This window comes from Lactuca serriola, chromosome 3, assembly GCF_051521515.1.
Source record: "Lactuca serriola cultivar US96UC23 chromosome 3, Lser_US96UC23_V15, whole genome shotgun sequence".
Classification (NCBI taxonomy): domain Eukaryota; kingdom Viridiplantae; phylum Streptophyta; class Magnoliopsida; order Asterales; family Asteraceae; genus Lactuca; species Lactuca serriola.
In genome coordinates, this window is record NC_136410.1 from 239,418,230 (window position 1) to 239,442,568 (window position 24,339).

Consider the following 24,339-nt stretch of genomic DNA (forward strand, 5'->3'; position numbering starts at 1 on the left):
ATTTCTAAGCTCCTACCTTGATTGTATTATGTTTAGAACACTCCAATAGACCCTAAACAGTGCTACAAGATAGCAAAAAGAGTCTAACTTTGATAAAATTGATCTATTGAACATGAAAATTTCGGGTTGTCACATATTTTGAAAATTTTCTACATCATAATGTTCAACTTCCAAAATATTTTGTTACAAAATAATTTTAGGAAAAAACCTATATTTCAATTATTTTGCTATTATAATTTAATACAGATAAATACGACTAATTTTATTGATTGTGTATTGAGGTTGAAAGTTATCCCCAACTAATTCTAAACATATGACAATTATTATTTCTAACATTGGAGGGCCTTAAGTTTGTATGTATTTCATACTCCAAATGTATTTTTTAACTAAATATGTATAAATATGAATAATTTTATTAGGTAGTTATGAAAGTGTTGTCTTAAATATATAACTTTGCATTATATATTTAATTAATAACTATGTAGATAAAGAATAACACACTTTAATATAAATAAATACATACAAAATAATAGATGCACAAAATACCTTCATTTGATTTTTTTTAATTTAAAATTATCTAATTTGTCATTTGAATTAACTTAAAAAATGTGTAACACCCGAAATCTAGAAAGGTAATTAAGGAAATAAAATTTTCTATATAAGAAGTCAACTCGTCGAGTTCAAGGGTGAAAACTCGACGAGTAGGAAGGTTGTCACACGTGTTTTTGGAAGACCAACTCGAAGAGTTGGACAGGGTTTGGGAAACCCTAGATCTGTGATCTGGCACCCTATTTAAACACTTTATGACTTAGGGTTTGGCCTCATTTCCAGCCTCCATTGTCCAAACCCTAGATCTCGAAACGCTAATGCTATTGTGTGAGCCATTTTTGAGTGGATTTTGTGCTTGAAGTAGGAGTTGGAGGAACTAGAAGTCATCAAGCTTGAGGAGAAGCTTTGGATCTGGGATCCCATTCGCTTTTGGCATCTTTCTGAGGTAAAAAAGTTCTAAACTTGATGTTCGATAGCTTAGATTTCTCTTAGTTTTGTTTATAGACTCCATTGTTGGAACATGGCTAGTTTCCATAGCTTGATGATTAGAAACTTCCATTCTCAGTACGATTTGGCCCTTAGGTTCGTAAAAAGGGTTTTAAACCCTTTGATTCCCAAGTATAGGTCGTATCCATGGAAGTACGTTGCTATATCTTAAGATTGGGTCCATTTGAGGCATGCAAAGCCATCAAGTTGTCTACTTTTATGAATGTGCACTGTCAAATCCATATAGATCTATATTCTGAAACCTTATAGATCTGAGGAAAAGACTGAATATAATAGAAATGCGAGGGATTCGGCGAGTTCATAGGGGAAATCGACGAGTTTAGTCGATTATAGCGGATTCCGTTCATGGGACTTGTCGAGTTGGAGGAAAACTCGACGAGTTGAATCGCGAGTTCATGAGTTTGTGACTCATGGGAACTTGATGAGTTAAGGAAGGACTCAACAGGTTTACTCATTTTATCATGATTTTGAGAAGCATGAAAACTCGACAAGTTGAGTCAACTCAGGGTGTTGACTTTGACTTTGACCTTGACTAGATTTTGAACAAGGTTGACCTGAGGGGATTGTGAAGGCTTCTGAGGGTGGTTCCATGAGGTTTGGGCTCAATTTAGAAAATTGGGCCATTAGTGGGCTTGGGAAGCCTACCTAGTGTTGGGCCTTTCATGTTATAGTTTTGGTTTTATGCATGGACCAAAGTAGATAAGGGGTAAAATGGTCATTTTACCCTAAGAATGATTATTGGGTCTTGACTAAGTGTTATTTTGGTACTGATAGCTTGGAGAGTTGAAGGATTTGCATTTCGAGGAATTGCCAGCTAGCAGTCTGAGGATTATCCGGAGGACTTTAGTAGTGTGAGGTGAGTTTCCCTTTGTGTGAATGGGTCTAAGGGACCAAGGTCGTCCCATATGCATGCATGTAGGATCTATATTCCGGATAAGAGTCTGATGTCGGGTGGTTCCCGATGTATGTTTATATGTATGCTTTCCGGACTAAGGTCCGATGTCGGGTGGTGCCCCGAGGAATGTATTCTATGTAAGTTTTCGGACTACGGTCCGATGTCGGGTGGTACCCGAGGAATGTTATGCATGTTTAGTTATACTTGTTGTCTGTGTGATACTTGTATGTGTCTGGTAGGGAGGAGAGTGTGGATGGGGGCCCGTATCTCTTTACTAGTTTATTCTGGACGGGGTTCCATATCTTATCATTAGAAGAAAAGGGGTGGGGCCCATGATAGGCGGGGCCTAAGGAATAGAACATACAGTGTGACAACCCGAAAATTTTATTTCAATAAAAGTAAAACTTCTCGTTTTGATCTATCTTATTTTTAAGTAGAGTTAGATTCTAGACTTGGTTTAGGACCTTTTGTTTGAGGCATTGTTTGAAATAGAAGTGTAGAAAATTAAAAACCAAGAAGTCTCGCAGCCGCAAGCCTTGCATGGACCGCAAACCCTTCACGGTCGAAATCAGTCTTCGGTTCTCGGCCATGATATTGCTTCGAACCGCAAAGCTTCAGTTTGCAGTCGTGAACTCATCTTCGGCCGTGAACAGTGCTTGGGCCGTGAACCCTTCGGGCCCTATACTCTTCCCTATATATAGAAGTTTGGCTGACTTTTACCTCATTTCTTTATTCTTGGCCGAAAACACACTCTTTTTATCTCTAGATCTTCAATCATGAACACTCTTTTCCCTCTCAAATATCATCCTACTTCCCTTAATCTTCAAGGGAACTTGCTTAGGATCTTCAAGTGTTCATTATTCATCAAAATTGTTGGTCCGTGAACAGCCAGATTGGGCCGTAAACTCAAGAACATCAAGTGTTCTTGGTCCGTGAATCACTCTTCTAGCCGTGAACTCCAATCAACTTCCATTTTTGCTTCTAACACTCTTATTTGTAAGTTAAACTTATAAATTGGTTCATAGCCTTATCATATTTGTGATTATTCACTAAAAGTATACATATATTACATGAAATGCTTATAGGACTCGGGAATATAGCTTGTGGAAATAACATCCTATATTGAATCTTCTATCGAATCCCTCAAATAAGGTGAGTTCATACCCCCATACTTTACCAAGCTTTTTAAATAGTTTTAGGGGGGAATACAAGTAGAATACAAGAAATCTTGTGTTTGAAAATGTAATTATACTTATTTCATTATATTGCCGTCAATATGAATGAAAACATGAAACTTGTTAAAACGTGGAAATAAATTATAAAAGGTATAACTTATGGATCATATGAACTATTTTACAAATTCCATGTGAAAACATGGAAATAAACTTATAAACTATCATAAATATAGTTTATGGAACATAGGAATCTTATCACCAAACTACTAGTTATTTATAAAAAGGTTTTCGCATTATTACTTGTAAAGTCGTTAATCTAGTTTGTGAGACGCGTCTTCGGTAGTTACTTAAGTACCAGTGGAAGTCCACCTTTATGAACCAGAGTCTCCTCGAGGGAGAGCGTGATTCTGTGTATAGATCTATATGGGACTAACAATCCTTCACATCTACTGTTAGCTACAGTTGGACCGGCAGGTCTGCGGGTGACAAATGTCATAAACGATATCGACGTTTGATCAGATTGAAATCCGATAGACAGTGGAATCTGATAGACAGTGGAATGTGTGACTTCCGCCTTACTTCCTGTTCATTGTTTGGTTGTGGGCTTAGGGCAGATGCACCCATTTAGTTTTCTATTCGATCTTGGTTTTATACAACTCGTATGTATTAAGTGATCATAGGAGGGTAGTATCGTCGTACCAGGTTTTCAGGGTAAACAAGTCTTCAGCCAGTTTAACTTGTCAACAAAACTAGATACCCTTAAGGTAAGTATAGTAATTATACTTGTGCTTTTCGATATCAGAATGATTAACACTACAAATCGGTTTTATAGAAAATATAGGATTTTCTATGGTAAACATCGTTATTTAAAGGTAATCAGTTGTTGATAGAACTTTTTGAAAACAATAACAAATATTACTGAAAACATTGTTTCACAATAGAGCAAGTGAAACTAGAAACTTATTTATAAAAGGTTTAATATTTATTATTAAACTAGTATACCATAAGGACCTTTAATGGTTAATTCTATAATTTCTTAGTTTATACATCATAATTTTATATAAATAATATCCGATAGGCAGTGGAATGTGTAACTTCCGCCTTACTTTATGTTCCTTGTTTGGTTGTGGGCTTAGAGCAGATTCACACATTCAACTGTTCGTTCAATATTAGGTTAAATATAGTTAGTATAAACTAAGTGATTGTCGAAGGAACTATTGTGCTTATCATTCTACTAAAGAAAATATAGGATTTTATGGATGAACAGGCGAACTTTTCCAAAGAACCAAGAGTATACTTTTTATAACAAAAATACTTATGAACTCACCAACTTTAATGTTGACATTTTTTAAACCACTTGTATTCTCAGGATCATTAGTAGACAGGTATCCTCTCAGGTGTTGTGAAGGCAGAGCTTTACATCTTAACTTTTGTTGTACTTTTAATGTATTTCAAGTAATGTTTTAAACACAATGTAAATATTATATTATCAATACGATAGTTGTTGCTACTATGATTACTATGATGCATGGGTTGTGATACTTAACAGTAAGTCATTCACCCCCAAACGACTTCGTCGTTCCGGTTTGGGGTATGACATATAGTATTGTGTATAATTCTTTATGTGGTAACATGATTATATGATATCGTTATATGTGTATAACTTATGGTTTTATTTTATAATTAAAAACGAAATTTTTGGTCAAGGTTTTTATTGATGTTACAAAATGCATACACACACACACACACAGATATATATATATATATATATATATATATATATATATATATATATATATATATATATATAGAATATTAATTTTTTTTTGTATATAATATATTAGATAAATTAGTCAATAAATAATAAAATATAAAATATAAACTATAATTAGGAGGAATTAAATGATATTGTTATAAGATCATGGATTATATCTAATGTGCAATATATATAAATGGTTGAAAATATTAAATAAACAATGAATACTAACAAAATATGTTATCCATGTTATTGAGTGTATGAAATAATAATAAAAATTCATAAAAACTAAAAATAAAGATGAAGTAAGTTATGAAAATGATTTTATTATATTTTAAGTAAAATTTATTAAAAATGTTAATGTGAAAATTTATTATAAATTTTTTGAAATAAGTTTTTATTTAGTTTACCATAGCAATAATTAAAAATAATATTTAATCAAATAAATATATGTAATACATGTCTTCCGAGACCAAGTATCATTTTAGAAGAATAAAATGATATGAGGCAAGTAAGAGGAATAAAGTGTGGAGTTACTTTAAATTGAGAAATTTTATTTTGCAAAAGATAATTACGAAATGTTGTAGAGGATGTTGAGAGGAATTCGTTGATATAAAGATCGTCGAAAACAAAGTTCGTATGAGAAAGTTATGGCTGTTTGAAGTTTAGATGAAAGTAAGTTGCTATTTTGAGAAAGTTAATGAAGTCAAGTCAATGGTCAACTTTTGACCATTACAACATGACAATTTGACCCTCACGAAGTGAGCAATTATCCCTCACGATGTGAGAAACGATGAATCATTGACACACACGGCGAAAGGGTACGACACGTGGCAGAACCAAGTCTGGACGCATCTCATGGCGTGAGATCATCATGCTCATGACGCGAGGCACCCCTGAGTATAAAAATGAGTGTTTTTTAGTCATTTGATATAGCTTTAGACGCGTTCGATTGAGGTGCTTCCGGGAATCATATACGGGACATTGTAGCGGAGGAGTTATACCACTATACATGAGAAACAGGGTTGAGTATGAGATCTGTTAAGGTACTACCACATGACAAGCTAATAGGCAATGAAGGATTGAATTTGATAATGGAGTCTGCTAACTAGCCAAATGAGTAACACTACTCTAACATCTATTATTGTGTTATATGTGTTATACATTACATGGTTTGTTTGATTAATTATTGAAGAGAAATTACTTGATACCGGAAAAATCGCTTATTCTGAGAGATAAATATATGATCAAAAGATTGATTCTGATTGGTGATATAGATTATAATTGAGAAATATATTACATTAAAAGATAGATTATTTATGAGTTAGATTTGTTGTATATATATAATATTATGATATGAGTGATATGCGATATATGAATAGTGCAAAGATTTAAATAATTGATTTCATTGAAAAATTATTCATTATTATGAGTTAGATCATTATCGAGAAATACACTATAGATGATGGAGAAATTACAATTAAACAATAGATTATAATTGATCGATTGGTCAAGAGCAAATGATAGATTAGGATAGAGAGATTAATTCTCATTTAAAGAGATAGATCTTAATACAGAGAGATAGTATGATTAGGAGATAGATCATTGATTAGAATTAGATCATCAATTGAGAGACACAATATTAATTGAAAGATAAATTATAATTGATAGATTATTTGTAAGAGAGAGAGAGAGAGAGAGAGATCATTAATCGGGAAAGTGATCACGAATGAGAGATATGTTACTGATTGAGAAATAGATTACTGATTTAGAGATAGATTTTGAGGAGTGATAAAATGTTACTAAGAGGTTGGTTATAATAATACCACCAGTTATATAAATTAATTATTACATAAGTGAGAAATAACTTATAATGTGATTTATATGATTTATCTCATTATGTTTTAGTAGTTATTATTCACTAAGCCATGATGCTTATGTTGTTATGATGATTTGTTTTGCAGGTATATTATTGTGACGCCTGGTTCGATCCTTTACTTGAGGCCGGTATGATCCTTGTGATAACCATTTGTATTCTGGAGTACTAATGTACACCAAAATTATTGTAAACTTTTAAATGATAAATGAATTTTTCTGGGTGTACTTCGAATGAAATCCTAGGTGTTACAATATACTTTAAATTAATTAATCATAATAATCGTTAAAAAAACACTAAATCAAAATAATATTTATAATTATTCATAGATAAACTTTGTGTAGATGTCATTGCAAAATTTAAGTAGAGTATATGTTTATCTTATCATATTGTTAAAAGCGACTTATTATTTAATAGGGTTAATGTCATTAAAACCCAACAAAGTTTTTCCTTTGATTTTAAAAGGTCCCTAAACTATTTTTTTGTGCAATCTAAGCAATTAAAGTTAAGAAATATATGTTACTCAGATCCTTTTGTAAAACTTGAAGGAGTCATCCGGTAATCCAAGATGATGTGGACTTTTACTTGAAAAGCACTACTAGAAAAATGGGGTTTTCCTACGGAAAATAGCTACGGAAAATTTCCGTAGCTAATTAGCTACGGAATTGCTACGGATTAGCTACAGAATGGGATGCCCTAATTTAGTAACGGAATAGCTACGGAATAGCTACGGAATAGCTACGGACGTCAGTCCGTAGCCATTCCGTAGCTAATTAACTACGGAATAGCTACGGGATACCTACAGATAATATTTACCTATGGATTAGCTACGGAGTATGCTTTCCGTTAGAATTTCGTAGCTAATCCGTAGCTAAGTAGCTACGAATTAGCTACGGATTTTTCTTATTTTTGATTTTTCGGGCATCAAACGTTGTTTTTTTCGTTTCCTTTTTTTCACACCTCTACTATAGATGATTATCTATATTTTCACCAACCTATAGCTATTAATATCGTTCATAAAGTCGTGTGCCCTTTCGAGATCAACTACTCGTTTCACAGTTTAACATTGTAATGTCTATACTTTTCACAAACTTCTGATGGATTATGTTTGTATATATATATTTATATACATGAATGAGTTGTGGTATATGTGTACGTGTATATGTGTATGTATACGTGTTTGTAAGATGTATGTGAACGTATTCATAAGCATTATAGTGTTAAACCACTAAACGAGCAATGGATCTCGTATGTATACACGCCTTTATAAATGATATTAATAGCTATAAATTGGTGAAAATATAGATAATCATGTATAATAGAGGTGTGAAAAAAATGGAGCGAAAAAAATGACGTTTGTTAGATGATATTTTGTATCTGTTAGCATTCATGTGTTAAAATTAGTTTGAATGGTATGAATATTAGTTACCATGATAAATAATTCCCACAGTATTATTAACATCGCTTGCATAATATGATTTCTTTTATATGCTAAAAGAAATTTATAACTAACTTATTGTAACTAAATAACAGTTGCACATTCTTTCAATTAGTAATTGATACTTGTTTTTATATTTTTCAGGCAAGCTTGCACGTTGTTAGTTTGATACTTCCTTTGCCAAGTAATCCATCAAAAAAATTTCAATTTTATTTTGTAAGCACTTATTTAAACATTTGTAGTTGACACTTATTATGTGTATCATTAGACAATGTTAATTAGTAATATGTATTTGTATTTGATACTTTTTTAGGTTTATTAGTTTTATTATAATGATATTTGTTTTGTAGTTGAATTTCAATATTATTTTAAGTTTAATGTAATGGGTTTTTTCAATATTTTGGACAGAAAAAAACTGGATTTCTTTATAATTTTTTATTGTTTTTTTTTAAATAAAAAGTAATTAGCTACGGATTACCTACAAAAAATCCGTAGCTATTCCGTAGCTATCAACTTTCGTAGCTATTCTGTAGCTATTCAATTCCGTAGCTATTGAGTAGAAATCCGTAGCTATTTATTTCCGTAGTTATTCCGTAGGTATGGTAGCTACGGAAAATTCCGTAGCTACTCCGTAGCTAATCCGTAGCTATAATTTTCCCATGGGCCATTATGCTACAGACATTTTTCCGTAGCTATCCGCTTATAGCTACGGAATAGCTACGGATTGTGCTGTAGCTATTGCACCAGTTTTCTAGTAGTGAAGGTCAAAGTTTATGTTGACATGAACATTGCCATGTGTACATTAGCTTCCAAAAAAATTGTAAAAAATCAACATCTGGACATTTTAGTCGCAACTCCTGGATGTTTAACTGGCAAGATCTATAGCATATAGAGTAAGATGAAGCAGTCCGAATGTTGGATATGGGATTTGAACCCCAAAATCAGAAAGATTGCCAATCGTCTATACATGCTTCCGCCTGGTCGACTATAAAGAATGCTTTTCAGCCCAATTATTCCATCTAAGATCCAAGTTAGTTAGATTAATCGTATTCAGAATTAACACAATCATGATCAATCGAACAAATAAGCAATAACATACCATTTTCTTTTGGCAAAAGCTTGCATCTACTTTTCTCTCAAACTACATATTTCTTCCCAAACTGGTAATGACAAGCTACCAAACACATTCATTGAACGAGAAAGCAAGCTGATTTTCCCCAAATTTCACCATGTGACATAGAAGAGCAACATTGAATATATATATATATATATATATATATATATATATATATATATATATATATATATAACCAAATTGGAGAAAGAATGAAGAAAAGAACGTTGGTTCACCTACTCTCATGATACAAAAATCATCAACCAGGTTGGTAGATGAAAATCATCATCTGTCATTTCTCTTTGTTGGACCTCATAAGTTACTTTCGACCAAGAAATTGAGTCTAAATCACAGTATTATTAGCTAACCTTGAACATATTTGTATGAATGTATGATCGTATCTTAATTCCAAACCCTAATGCCTAGTTTAATTTGTAAACATAATGCAACTGGTATTAGATTGGGAAACAATCCTCTGATCAACCCCTCGATTAAACCTTCTTACAACTTTTGAATCCAAAATTCATCGACATCGGAGATGATTTAGATGAAGAAGGCTTGATAATAATATGAATCGGATCAGTTCCAGTGACGCAATAATGGTCAATTATTGTTGTTGATGATGGTGGTTTTGGCCCTGTTATTGAAGCTATTGTGTTTATAGTGAATGTGAACCCACTTGTGGTGTACACTACAGAGATAGGTGATGGTGGAAAGAGGAGTGAAATGACGCAGGGGTGGTGGTGTAAATGGATTTAATTAGGGATCTTTTTGTAACATGAAGCCACATTAACAGGTAATAAAAAAAAACTTTGGTGACTATTTAAAATCAAAAGTAAAACTTTGTTGGGTTGTAATGACATTAACATTGTTTTATATATCAATATAATGTTGGAATTATTATTTTGTAGTTAATGTGACTAACCATATAATTTTATAATACCCAACACCCATAAATTCGCTTAATTATACCATAAACTTGGTTTCATTGCCACATTTTATTACAAAGTAAAAAGGAGAGGTAAAATTGTTTTTGTACATGCACTTTAGCGTTTTTTAGTAACAATGTTGGAGGGTTTTTTTTTTATTTATAAAACTTGAATGATTAGTGCCCAACGATTTCAATCTATTAATGGTTTTTATACTACTAGAAACTTGAGTTTCAACAACGGATTTAGAGAGGGGTTAAATCTGTAGCAAATTTTAGGCTTATTGAGAGGGAATTACGAGAGATCTGCGATGGTTTAAATAATTATTTTATTTATTCAACATTTAGCATATTAGAGAGTGTTTAGCGTGGGATCAACTACAGATCTCACGTATTTATCGACGTGCTCTTATCCCTCGGTAATTGATGGAAAACGAAGGCATTTGGCAAGGGTTCAACGAGGGAAAAAAAAGATCGACTTTTTGGCCATCTGGTACGTGTTTAGCGAGAGAATACCGACAGAGCATATGCACGCTATGTTTTTAACATTGACGATCTCTCGCTAAAATTGATGCTCCAATTCCAAACGTTGTGTAAGTTTTCTTCTGTCCCAAATCAGATTTGTCACTCCAATTGAACACGCTCTCACCCAAATCTGAAATTGACGACACTCTCGAGTTGCAGCTTGCTTAACCTAATTTCACCCTCTCTGTTCAAACAGATGACGACAAGAACGGACCATTGTGGCTTCTGATTCTGACAGCCTTCACAATTTTAAAATCTGAAATTATTCTTCGTTAACTTCCGATTCAGGTAAATCTCTTGATTTTATTTGCTTTAGTCATATATTAGGTTAGGTTTGATTTAGTTGCACAATATATTACATTAGGGTTTAATTTCTCCATTTTTTTTCCTTTTTCAATCGTCATTCCTCCACATAATACAATGCCCCTGATATGCAAAGTTGTTAAAGCTGGAAAATTCCAAGGTGTTTTGGGCGTAATATTGCAAGCTCCAATCACAATGCTAGTTAGTGTGAAATGTTTGAGTGAATTAGAGGTAAATAGGCAAGGGCATTATTACTCTGATAGCCATTGGAGTCTTTCAACTTCTGTTCCTCTCTGAATATACAGCATATGGAATTCAAAGAAATTAATGCAATTTGGTATGACCATAAAAAGCCTTATGCTCTTACACTGAGAGATATACACAGACACATAAACACACACACATACATTAACTCAAAGTTGACACACCAACACCACCCATTAAATCCCCTGGTAAAGGATAAGCTCCAGGAGTTGAAGGTGAAGGAACAGTAAAAGGCGAGTTAGTAGGTTTAAACATATTATGTCCCTCAATCTGTGGAGAAGCGTGTTGAGAAATTTGTGGGGACCCCACCTGGGATTAACAGAGGTGAAAACGGACTGCCACCTAGCTTCATTTGTTGGTGGTACCCCGCCCGCTGTCCCGCCACCTGTTGAAAAGTCCCCGGTTTCACACCGCCCATTTGTTGCTGTTGTTGTCTGTGTTTTGATATCATGAAGCTGAGTCATTTGGTTAACTTGAGTCCCCTGTTGTATGAATTGTTGTTGTTGTTCTTGTTTCTGAAGAAATTGTTGTAGCATTTCGCGATTTTGAAATTGCTTCAGTTGTTGGCTTTGAAGAAGCTGTTCTTGTTGTTTAATATGAAGCATGTTTGGGTTCGGCTGTAGGGAACCCATAGGATTCATGTTCACTTGTTAGGCCCCACTTCCACTCATACTTTGACTTGGGTCAAGACTAGAAGTGGGCTGCATTGAATTCATCATAGTTTGTTGAGAATTTGAACCCCGGTTAGAGAAGACATGGGATTTCCATTTTGCTGTGAGTTTCCCTAATAACAACCTGAATGCACCTTAATACTATAAATACCAGTAGACTAGAATAAAATTCCATATTGCTTCCACAACTCTTCCTCGGTTTCACATTCTGTTTTAAAGCTTATATTTACCTAGTCATGGTTCATTTCCAGATATACCCTTATGTTTTTCCAAATTCTTTGAGTCAATCTTGAACACTGTTAATTCCATTTTCTATTTGATTTTAGTTAATTTTAGATCTAAAATCAATCTTTAATTGCTATCATGAACACTTTTATGTTTTTCTGATAACCCAATTGTGTGTTTTTTTTATCTATTTAAATAATTAATTGTAACCATTTTAATTACAGTGTACATTTGCAGAAGTATTAACTGGAAAACCACTTTTCCTTGGTAAAAGTGTTGTTCATTGGTTGGAATTAATACCTAATCTTCTTGGGACACCTTCAGCAGATACCATTTATGGAGTATGATACCCTTCACTTTTTTATTTTTTTATTTTTTTATTTTTTATTTTATATATGTTTGGTTTTTAATTTTATAAAAACTTAGGTAGTGTTTGGTGTGGTGGAATTAGAAAATGAATGAAAAGTTTCATTCCATTGGAATTAAGAAAAGTTGTTTGTTTTGCTTGATGGAATGGAATCTGATACCTTCCATTACTCAAGTTTCTGAAATTAAAAAATGTGGTAAAACCCATTTTCTTTATAAATATTTTAACAATTGAGGAATTTCATGATTTTTAATTAGATTAAAATTTTATTTTCTAATTGAGGGGTTGTTTCTTTTTTGACTTAACGGGCTAAGCAGTTAAACAGGACAGTTGTATATGGGCTAAAATACCCTTTTAATCCTACAATTTCACAAGAAAAGTTTCAATTTCAATTCAATCGGAACTCTTTAGACAGATATTATATGATATTAAAAATTATGTATTTTAATTTTAAAGGACCTTTTTTTTATTAGTATTTGTTTAATGAGAAAGAAATACCCTTTTTTGATGAGTTTTTATTTATTTTTACTTTTAAAGGAACCCCCTTACGTCCTTTTTTTATTAGTATTATGTTTGAAAAATTATGTATTTTAATTTCCGTTTGTAAGATATAATAAGATATTAAAAAGTTTGTTTTATAAAAGTATGATTATAACAATGTTTATTATGTTTTTAATTTATTAAAATATTATAAAGTGTGCTTATAATCTCTATTTTTTATTAAGTGACCCATATTTGTTTGAAATAGAGATTATATACATAATAAGTATACTATCATTGATATGTTGGGAATCCCTTATGGTGAATCCCCATTTGAAACATATCTCAACATCTGATTGAGTTGAATAATATATCCTTTATAAGGATTAAATATATAGCAAAAGCTTCATAACTACTAACAAGTTTTTTTATCTACTACTTGTGACACAAGCATTTAATACAATTACAATCTTACCAAGTCACAAAACCACCAAAACTTTCAAACAAATCTACTACTTGAAAAAGAAAAAGTAAAAAAAAAAAAAAAACATTTTTATGTCGAAATTAAAGAGAGAGAAAGTTATGATGAGTCAATCAGTTTGAGCAACATTTCCAAACCACTTTGGTGTAGGTAACATCTTCAACACTACTTGACTTATCAGCTTCAGCTCTTCTTTGGTGTAGGAGCAATTTGGTCCGTCATGTCAAACCACTTTGGCACAAATTATTTCCCCTTTGTTTCTCTTATTCTTTTTTCAGCCCTCTGTATCTCTTCCAGACTTTCCCAAAAGAAAAAAAAAACATAAGTTTCATGGTACTTTTCAACGTTTTGGAGGGCATTTACGTCTTACATGCTTTTTCTGAACTAGCTTTTAACATGTCACCCATCTCAAGGGCATATCTGTCAAGTTGTAAGAAGGAATATGATGCAGATAGCTTCTTTACTTTATGTGCAAAATATATGTACTGAAATTTATCATTCGTCGGAGCCTCAGCAACTTTCCATACCTTCAATAACATTATTATTATTATTATTGTTAATTATTGAATATCTACCAATAAAAGTTAACAAATACTAATTAATATGTTGTTACTCATCAAAAAAGGGTATTTTAATTTCAATTCAATGGCATATGAATGAAACTCAATTCAATCGGAACTCACAAACTCCAACACTTCTTTCTCATCAAACAAATACTAAAATACCCTTTTAACCCTACAATTTCACAAGAAAAGTTTCAATTTCAATTCCAATTCCAATTCCTTCAATGCCAACTCTTTAGACAGATTCCATTCCTTCCAAAAAAAAAAAACATTAACTCTCTTACCAAACCAATGCTGCAATCAACCTTCTTGTCCTTAACTCTCTTAGCTTTGTTCTTCCTTCTTTTCGACTTCTCTTTCAGCACTGCAGAAGGATCATTAGATTCATGTGATAGAACAGCAGCTTCAGTGTCTTCAAGTTTCAACCCTTAACCTTGATTGCAAATCACTTACACGTATCTTTCTGTATGGGTCAAAGTCATTTCCCTATTTACAAAACAGCCCTAGACTATAGTTTTAACCCAATTTACTTACTGTTATACTTATACTTCAGGTGTCATAGATATCAATTACATGTTAAGTAACAAATCTTGGATGTAGAAACAACAATTTACTTTTATCTATTTTTTCATTGATTTGTATTAAAGTATTGTTACGTTTTAATATAATTTAGTTTTAAGCCATGTCATGGTAATCTAACTCTTGTCCTTAGTTACTTTTTATGAAAACAACTATATTGTACATAACATAGGGAATCATGTAAATTATAAATCAACATTATTAATTTATAATAGTTGCTAATTGTTTAGCTTACTTGAAAATTTTCCAAATAGGGAAAATAAAGTTAGCTTTTTTGTATTTTTATTTCCACTTTCTGCCAAGAATTAGTATTGTTTAATAAACACTTGATATGATGTGTAGGTTGTAGATTTTTTCAAGAAACATGTGGGCACATATACTCCTCTGCTTGCAGGAAATTCAATTTATGTCGATTTTCTTTTCTTTACCATATCTCTTTTCATGTTCATTTTGTTTGCCCCTGGTTTGCTTTTCTCTTTTCGGACCATTTTACCCCTGGTTTGCCTTTCTTTTATTGAAGAATCTTGAAGTGATCTGTGCTCTGTTTTGTTTGCCGCTGGTTTCATATTGTTTTGGATTTATATGGTAAAATTAAAAATTTGCCCTAAATTTTGTATTTTTAATAGAATTTTGATAAGGGCCTGGGGGGGGGGGATAAGATGGTCATTTTTCCATGATCTAGCAACAAATTTTTTTTTTTTTTGATACGGTCATCGTTTAGGCACCATGGAATTTACATTTTTCCCTTACGGTTTTTTGTTAGAGCATATCCAATCCTGGTAAAATTATCATTTTTCCCACATTAATGTATTTTTTTTAATAAACCACAATGACAAAGTTTTGTAACATATTTTTGGAAATGGATGCCAAAGTTGCAGCAATAGATGCCAAACAACAACAAATTGATGCAAAATATGAAGCAATGGAGAAGATGTATACAGCCTTGCAAAATATGATGGGAAATTGAAAATTAGAGGTAATATGATGTTAACCATTAGTATTTGATGTTTTTGAATGACTTGTTAACCTTTTGTATTTGATACTTTTGATTGTTTTGAATAATGTTTTATAGGAATGAGAACCGAAGATGATTGGATGGACATGAAATGAAGAGAGCAGCTAAAATGTTATTTTGAAGTTATGTTTTGTGAAAACTCATTTCCCGATGCATACTTTGGATTTCTTGATGCTAAAATGTTATTTTGAAGTTAAACCTTTAGGAGTTTGATGTTATATGGATAGTTTTGGTTTTGGATGTTTTTTGAATAATACTTTGGTAAACTTTGATAATTTTGGTATTGTAATGTTTGGTTGTATCGTTATTTGATGTTTTTTAGTATAAAAATTTGATGATTGTAGTATTTTTTTCTTTTAGAATCATAATAAAAAAATGATATTACAAGTTCGCGACGGATTCGTGAGAATAAAAAAAGTATTTTAATGCATCAATTTTGTGAGGGATTAGCTAAGGAATAAATATCATGTCTAAAGTTTGTGATGGACCAGCAACGAAATAAAAAAAAATTAAAATTTTGCAAGAGATTAGCTATGGAAAAAAACCATGTATAAAGTTTGCGACAGATCCGCGACGAAAAAAAAATCAGTATATGAATTTTGCAAGGGATTTGCTACGAAAAAAAAACTGATCACGGAAATTTGTGACAGAACAGCGACGGAATGACTTTATCAAATTTTGTCTGTAATGCCCTGAGTAAATGTATTGAGTGACATTTAGCGACGGCTATTATGTCGCTACATTTGTCGCAAGGAAAAACCTCTTCGTCGCTAAAACCCTCGCTGAGAAATTAGCCACCTATTAATTACCTATGGAGTGAATCCGTCGCTGATCCATCACAAACAACATTTAGCGACGGATACTTCCGTCTCTAAAACCCTTGTTTCTAGTAGTGTATAGAATGTAGGGTTCGGTTAAGACATTTTTGATTCGTCTAGATATTGTGTTACAGAGATTATATTAAACTACTAGTTGAAGGTTAACCGATTCAGATATATAACTTTGAATGATTTTATTTAGATATATAAGATAAAAATGTAACAAAATGAAATCACAAAATTGGTACATAACGAATAACAATGTTGAACACTACAAGAAAACAAAGCTATAGCGGCGACGCCTTTAGCGGCGACAGCCAGCAATAGCGGCGACATGTAAATGACGCGTTACGTGTCGCCGCTATTGCTGGCTGTCGCCGCTAATACTTTCATTTAGCGATCCGCGTCACTCTCACCCCAGCCATCCGATTTGTTTTCAATCTAACGACTATTAAGGAAAGCGGAAAGACGCACTGAGTTTTTCTGTCGATTTTTCATCAATATCACGCAAATTTTCCAACTTGGTGGACTAGACATTGTTTCTTGGACCGGTGCTAGCTTCTCCTTCCCTCAAGGCAGCCACAAAACCGCCACAACCCCAACCAAGTTCAACATTTAGCCAAAATTCTGAAATTGCTCCAACCAAGGTCGAATTTCTCAACTTTTTTTATGATTTTTCTGTTTTAGATGATAAATAGTGAGTATTTTTCAAGTTTGTTGAGTGATTATGTTTGTATTTTGATATATGAATTGGTTATGCATTTTGTTGGATTGTATGTATTTTGTTGGATTGTGTGTTTTTTTCACATTTGTTGGAGTTTTATTATGCATTTTGTGTATAATTTGATAGTTATGTTTAGATTACATTGAAGTATCAAAAAAAAATTGACATGTATATGTATATATTTGTATGAAATTGGATGAAATTTAGATGTATATATTTGTATATATTTGTATGAAATTGGATGAAATTGGATGAAAGTTATACCACATTGCCTTAACATGAAACTTAGATGTATATATTTGTATGAAATTGGATGAAATTGGAATATGTAAATTGAATATATACATTTGACTTAATTGTATGAAATTGGATGAAATTGAAATATGCAAATTGGATGTATACATTTGACTTAATTAGGTTATTAATAGCAACTTACTTCTAGTAATGTATTGTATATGGTTTCAAAGTGCTTAATTTCGTTAGTGACTTAATGTTTGGCCAACTTAATAGCAACATACTTTTAGTGACTTAATGTTTGGCCAACTTAATGTTGGTCATTACAACTTTAGCTTTAATTAGGTTATTAATAGCAACGTACTTCTAGTAATTTTAATTTAATTATAGAATAAATTTAAATTAATTTAAAAAAAACATTAAAAAAATAATAAATTAGTTGTAAAATCAAGTTAATGTTAAAATTAAAATAAAATAAAGTTAGTTTAATAAATTAAAATTAAAATAAAGTTAGTTAAATAAATTAAACTAATAACAAAAAAGAAAATATTAAATTAATTATAAAATCTAATTAATTTACCTTTAGAATCAAATTAAGTTACCTTTATAAAATCAAATGTATACAAAGTTTTGGATGCTTGAGTCCAAGTGTCGATCAACGAGCGCAACGCAAATCAAACATCTTGATATAACAGAGAAACGTAATATTGAATGGTTTATATTGAATAGTTGTCAAGAAGTCAGACAATACATCGAGTAAGTGTTCTTACTTTTAATTATCTTTCATTATTTATTGTTACTTTTTTCCATTCATCAATTATATATATATATATATATATATATATATATATATATATATATATATATATTCATCAATATAGAAAATTCAAATTTGAACATCCTGAAAGTGACGAAAAGACCGAATTTCCCAACTGGTTTCTTGAAAAGGTAATCATAATTAACAAACAAATATCTTTCATAAATTTAATAAATCAAGAATACATAACAAATCAACATATGTTTAATAGGTTTATCAGATGGAAAAAGAAAACTCTCCTGAATTCCACAAAGAGTTGTCAGCCCTTTCAATGGGTTCACAAATGGATGTTTATACTTACACTGCGTGCATAGTCAACGGTGTTAGGTTTATGGTACTTAGTCGTGATGCACAACGCAAAACGCAAAACTCTGGGGTTCTAGCGGTTGGTGAGAATGGAGAGAAATATTATGGCCAGTTAGAAGAGATTATGGAGGTGCAATATCCATATGATTATTCGACTGTAATATTTCGGTGCAAGTGGTTTGATATGGGAGATATTCCTGATGATAATTTCATAAGTATCGACACGGAAAAAGAAGCGTACCAAGATGATCAACTCATATATGCTTCGCAAGCCAAACAAGTGTTCTACATCCGCCAGCCTGTTAATCATCGAAGAAACCAAAACAACAACCCTCGTTGTGTCGTCGAGCATGTTAATCATCGAAATATTTAGGATCTACCATCCGACAATCCTCGTGTCCAAAATGCTTACAGTGACTCTGTCCAAGATGTCGACAATGTGGAGGCCGAAAATGTTGACATAGTTCAAAACAACTCTTCATCTGGAGCTAGACTTTTTATTGACTTCTCATAATACTTTCAAAACAATGTTGACGTAGCTCAAAACAATGCTGATTATGACGATGAAGACGAGACTGAAGTACCTCCGCCAACGGGTAGAATCGATAATGTTTCCGATGAAGAGACTGATTATGATGATGGCGATTCTGACTATGATACGGATGAAGAAGACATTGAAGCATATGATCAAGATTCTGATTAAAAAATCAATTTTTTTTTGGTAATAGAAACTTTATTTGAAATGTACCTTTAATTCATATTGTTTGTCTAACTTTTATTTATGTTGTTTGTCTATATTGTATATCTTACAATTTCGCAGGGTAACTAACTTTTATTCATATTGCAGATGAGGTTTACTTGGGCAATACTCTTGGCCATGATGGCCGATGTTATGGGGCTTGGACACGGAGGTGATGGAGTCGGGGATCCACCACCTCCAGGAGGCTTTGGTCGTGGTCAGCACGAATAAGATGGTGAGTTTTATTATGATATATTTATTAACTATTTTTATTATTTTATAATAAGTTATCGTGACTAATAGGTTTAATTGTATTTTTTCAGTCGAGCTTCCTAAAAAAAGGAGGGGCATGTCAAAAAAATATTGAGCTGGGAAAGTTGATAAGGGCAAATAAGGGAAAGCCCATAGATTTGGATTTCGACAGGGAGATCACATATTCCCCTGTCGGGAAGCGTGGTAATTGGTTCACCCATGAAATTGGGAGGTATTTGTGGAACAATGTCCCTTTCAACGTATCTGGTTGGGACAATGTTTCCCCCGCTTTAAGGAACGCAGCAGTTGTTCATCTAAAGGTAACTTGGATACAATTTTAATTTTAGTTGTGATTGTTATTTAATTAACTAAATTTTTTGTGTTTTGCAGAATAAATTTGATTTGGATAAGGTTAACATGGATCCGGAGTGTGCTCAATTGTTGCGGAGCATTGATTCGAGTCTTGCAAAAGTTTACAGAGCCGAAAAAGTAAAGCTCATGCTTATTTTAAGGAAATCGGGGGGCCTGCAGATATCCAAGCCACATTAAACAACCCCCCTAACGGAATGTCACATGAAAATTGGGCGAAGGCAGTTGAACATTTTCAAACGCCAAAATTTTTAAGGCGTTCGGCGTCAAACAAGGAATGTCGTGCAAAACAAGTAGTTGTAAACAGAGGGGGGTCGAGCTCATACAACAATGCATGTTTCAAAGAAGTAAGTTATGATATATTTAAATATTTATTTAAAGTATAACTAATCTAAATTTTAATGTTAAATAGGATATCAGTCGAATCGAAGCTTTTCGTAAAGCTAATTCCAATCGCCAAGGGGTATTTTATAGTCCTGCAGTCGAGCAACAATATGTAAGTGGTTAATTTGTATTTTTCATATAAGTGTTTATATTGTCAAAGGTATTTAGTAATCTAATTTTTATGATTTTTATTGTTTTCAAAAAATACAGAATGCTTTACTCGAAGAGATAAACCAACGAACCCAAGATACTTCTGAGGCAAGCGGTCTAGCACCAACTGATATAAAAGATTGTTTTGAAAGAATATTGGGTGTTCGACGCGGACATATCTGAGGCATTGGGCGTAAACCCCCTACCGTTGTGTCTATGTACGACAAGCAACAACCAATGACACAAGAACAACCACAATCACAGGTAATTGTTAGTAAATGCTATAGTGGAACGGTATAATTAATTATAATGTTATTCTGATATGTTGTTAGTATATTTTGTTTTCTTTATAGTTGCAAATGCTCTAAACAATACTACAGGACCCGGTCTGTTCTGCAGCATTGGAAGAGTGGTTTCGCTCATTGCCGCCACAAAATAATCGAGATGATGATGAGGACGAGTAGTTATTTTAGGATTTTATGAAACGTTTTGTAATTTGAAACAATACTAAATGTGGTATGGATTAATATTTTGGATTGATTGTATATAATATGTATTAATATTTCTATATAAAATTATCAGACTTTTCAAATGCTATATGGATTAATATTTGGATTGATTATAAATTTAATGTGAAATAAAAAAAAAAAAAAAAACATCAAAAGAGTATTACCGGCGACAGCTTTTGTGGCGACACAACCTCATTAGCGGCGACAACATATTAGCGGCGACAAGTAGCATTAGCGACGACGGGAGCATTAGCGGCGACTGCTAGTATTTGCGGCGACATTAAGCGTATTAGCGACGAAACAATACCGACGACGTATTTGCAGCGACATGTCGCCGCTAAAGGTATTAGCGGCGACACGGCTAACCTTTAGCGGCGACACGTGTCGCCGCTGTTGGACAATCTTCTTGTATTGGAATTCCAGTTATAATAATCAAAATAATTCAAATATATTTTCATAAACCGTTAATTCGAGCACAAACTAATATATATATATATATATATATATATATATATATATATATATATATATATATATATATATATATATATATATATATATAGGGTTATGTTCAATGGAAAATGAACAATTAGGACAACATATGCTGGAACCAATGATCAAGTGACACGTGTCCATTTCTTTATTCATAAGCAATGTATTATAGAAGTTCTTTATGTAGTTATTCCAAAGTGATGTGTTGTCATGCTTTTATTGGTTCCAATATATGTCCCTAATTGTTTATTTTTCATATAACTTTTCCATATATATATATATATATATATATATATATATATATATATATATATATATATATATATATATATAATTTTAAAAAGAAAAAAACATAAGTTGTAGTAAACATTAAACAAGTGAATCCTAAACACCTTTTAGTAAATTCAATGAACTCCACATAATTCCATGATTACCATCGCCTGTATAGAAATTTAGTTGAATTCATTTGGTCGTCGGATGCGGATGCCATGCATTTCTTGGAACCGCCAACCAGAGTTCCACTTCCACCATTACCAACCGCAATTTGTAAATTAGAGCAATCAACCGTCAATGCCCACGTTATACCCCACCAAACCCTAGTCTGAACCCTAGCCGTCATCGTCACATCAAAAGTGATCACCCCATGACTCCTCTTAATGCTCTCTTGATCATGGACACATAACATCATCAAAGAAGTCAAAGTTGCCCTAATGGTGGTCTGGTTGTTGGTTCCTTGAATAAATGGTGGCAAAAGAGTCTGTGCGATTGAGTTCGACTTGTACGAGACAACAACTTCAATTTGATCATAGTAAAGATTAATTTTTGAGTTGGGGTTGCGAAACATAAAATCCACCTTCCAATCGCCGGAAATTTGTGAATATGATGAAATGCTCAAGTTGGTTACGGTTACTTTTTGGATATCAAACTCAGGAGGATGTAGGAAGAGGCTGACCCATATCACGTAGATAAAGAAACAGAAGCTGAAGAAACAGACGAAGTGGGTAGTGAATAAAAAAAATATGAAATTGAATGTGACGGGGGTGGATTGATCGGCCATTTTAAGAAGTTGATTGAAAGTATGTGCAGATGTTTGATGATTGTTAGTTATTTGAATCATTTGAGGGGGACGATGAAGAAAACTATATATATTTGTAATCAGAATCTTGAAGTTCTATGTCTACAAGTATTTCCGATAATAGCAAAGGAATTAGAAATTTGGCATGAGGGTTGTCGGGTTTGTTTATGGAAATTTTTAACCTGTAATTTATTCTTGTTATTTCTTTTACTAATTACATGTCGAGAATTTTTTGTTTTTGAAAATGTCAAGCTTCTTTGTGATATATATAACTTGAAAGAAAATTTTAATTCCTTCTTGAAAGATTGATATAATTCAACTGAAAGGCATATTGTGGTAAATGATATGAAATCCATGTTTTCTTAGTATCGACTTGATAATTAGGATTATCATGTATTGTTTTAAGATATACAATGAATGTCCAAAATATCTAATTTAGTTTTTGATACTAGAAATTATGTTTTAATACCTGCAAGATAACAATTAATATATTATGTATTTCCAAATAAAAATTTAGCCTTTAATATTTACGTTTGGATAAAGCTTAGTTAAAATCATGATATTAGACAAGATGGGTTTACTAAACAAAATTAATTACTCAAAGACAAATATTCGAAATCATCATCTTTTTCTGTTACATGTAAACATATGATATGACATTCAGATTTCAACCTCTTTTTCTTCATTTTGTATTGAGTGACTGTTCGTTCAATTGATTTACTAATAGAAATAAAAAATATATTAAAAATATAGTTTTTTGTTTTTTTTAATTTTTATTTTTTGCTTCAAACCCAATTAACTTTTATTCTTTATAATTGGTTTTTTTTTTTTTTTTTTTATGCTAGGTTTCTTACTAATTGCTTGATAAAACTTTAGGTGTTAAAAAATTTATTCGCTATGAAAGCAATCATATGATAAAAATATCATTTACATACATAAAATCAAGGGAGTAGTACAATACCATGACATGGCTTGCAATATATAGAACTATTAGTTTTGTCGTCATAAATTTCAATTTTAAGGATTTCTTTAGGATTTTTATGTTATGTTTACATAAAAAATTTTAATAATAATAATAAAAATAATAATAATATCAAAAAAGATGAGAATGTCTAATGTGACTACTTTTTTATAGAAGCAGTTTAGTATAAGGCTGACTGGTATATCTATAATTTAAGTTTGAACGCGATGATGTTGGACATAAAGGTAATTTAAGTTAGAAGGAAAATGGTGGGAAACAAGTAAAACTACATGAACACAATAACATGTGGCATGAAATGCTTTCGTTTTGTTATATACTAATTTATAACCCGTCTTAACTATGGTTGCAAAATTAATTAATCTTTTATAATAAAAATTCATAACTATTAATAAATTATTTTAAATAAATTATTAATTAAGAGATATACTAAAATTTTAAAGTTAGTTATAACTTCAATTTTAACATATAATCGTAAAAAGTTAATGTTTCTATAGAAAGTTTAAAATATTATTATTTAGAACTTTAACGTCATTAATTGTGATAGTGATTTTTCAAATATATCCTGGAACGTGGCATAATATTAATGAAAAGTGTATTAGAATAGCATATGACAAAAGAAGATTAAAGTTATTTTTTTATCAGTATACGGAAGATTATATATATATATATATATATATATATATATATATATATATATAGATTCGGTAAGATATTTTTTTTGGTAGAAAGCTAAGAAGATTTTTTTTGGCATAGTTTTTGACGAACAAAACAAATAAA

The 24,339-nt window shown here is 31.9% G+C and overlaps 1 protein-coding gene and 1 long non-coding RNA gene across 5 annotated transcripts; one reads left to right on the forward strand and one right to left on the reverse strand.

The window, feature by feature from the left end:
* Window positions 1–10,591: 10,591 nt before the first annotated feature.
* LOC145093756 (uncharacterized) lies at window positions 10,592–16,057 on the forward strand. Of its 4 annotated transcripts, XR_013703054.1 has the most exons (6): window positions 10,592–10,831; window positions 10,960–11,051; window positions 11,954–12,104; window positions 12,464–12,567; window positions 15,569–15,672; window positions 15,769–16,057. It is a non-coding gene; the product is annotated as an uncharacterized LOC145093756 (long non-coding RNA). The 4 variants fall into 4 exon arrangements; XR_013703053.1 differs by lacking the exon at window positions 11,954–12,104 and having other exon boundaries at window positions 10,608–10,831; window positions 12,451–12,567; window positions 15,575–15,672; XR_013703052.1 differs by lacking the exon at window positions 11,954–12,104 and having other exon boundaries at window positions 10,609–10,831.
* Window positions 16,058–21,935: 5,878 nt separating this feature from the next.
* On the reverse strand, window positions 21,936–22,562 carry LOC145096111 (NDR1/HIN1-like protein 26). The gene has a single exon (XM_079033879.1). The coding sequence runs from the start codon at window positions 22,560–22,562 to the stop codon at window positions 21,936–21,938; it is 627 nt and encodes a 208-aa protein (XP_078890005.1).
* Between the last annotated feature and the right edge of the window lie 1,777 nt (window positions 22,563–24,339).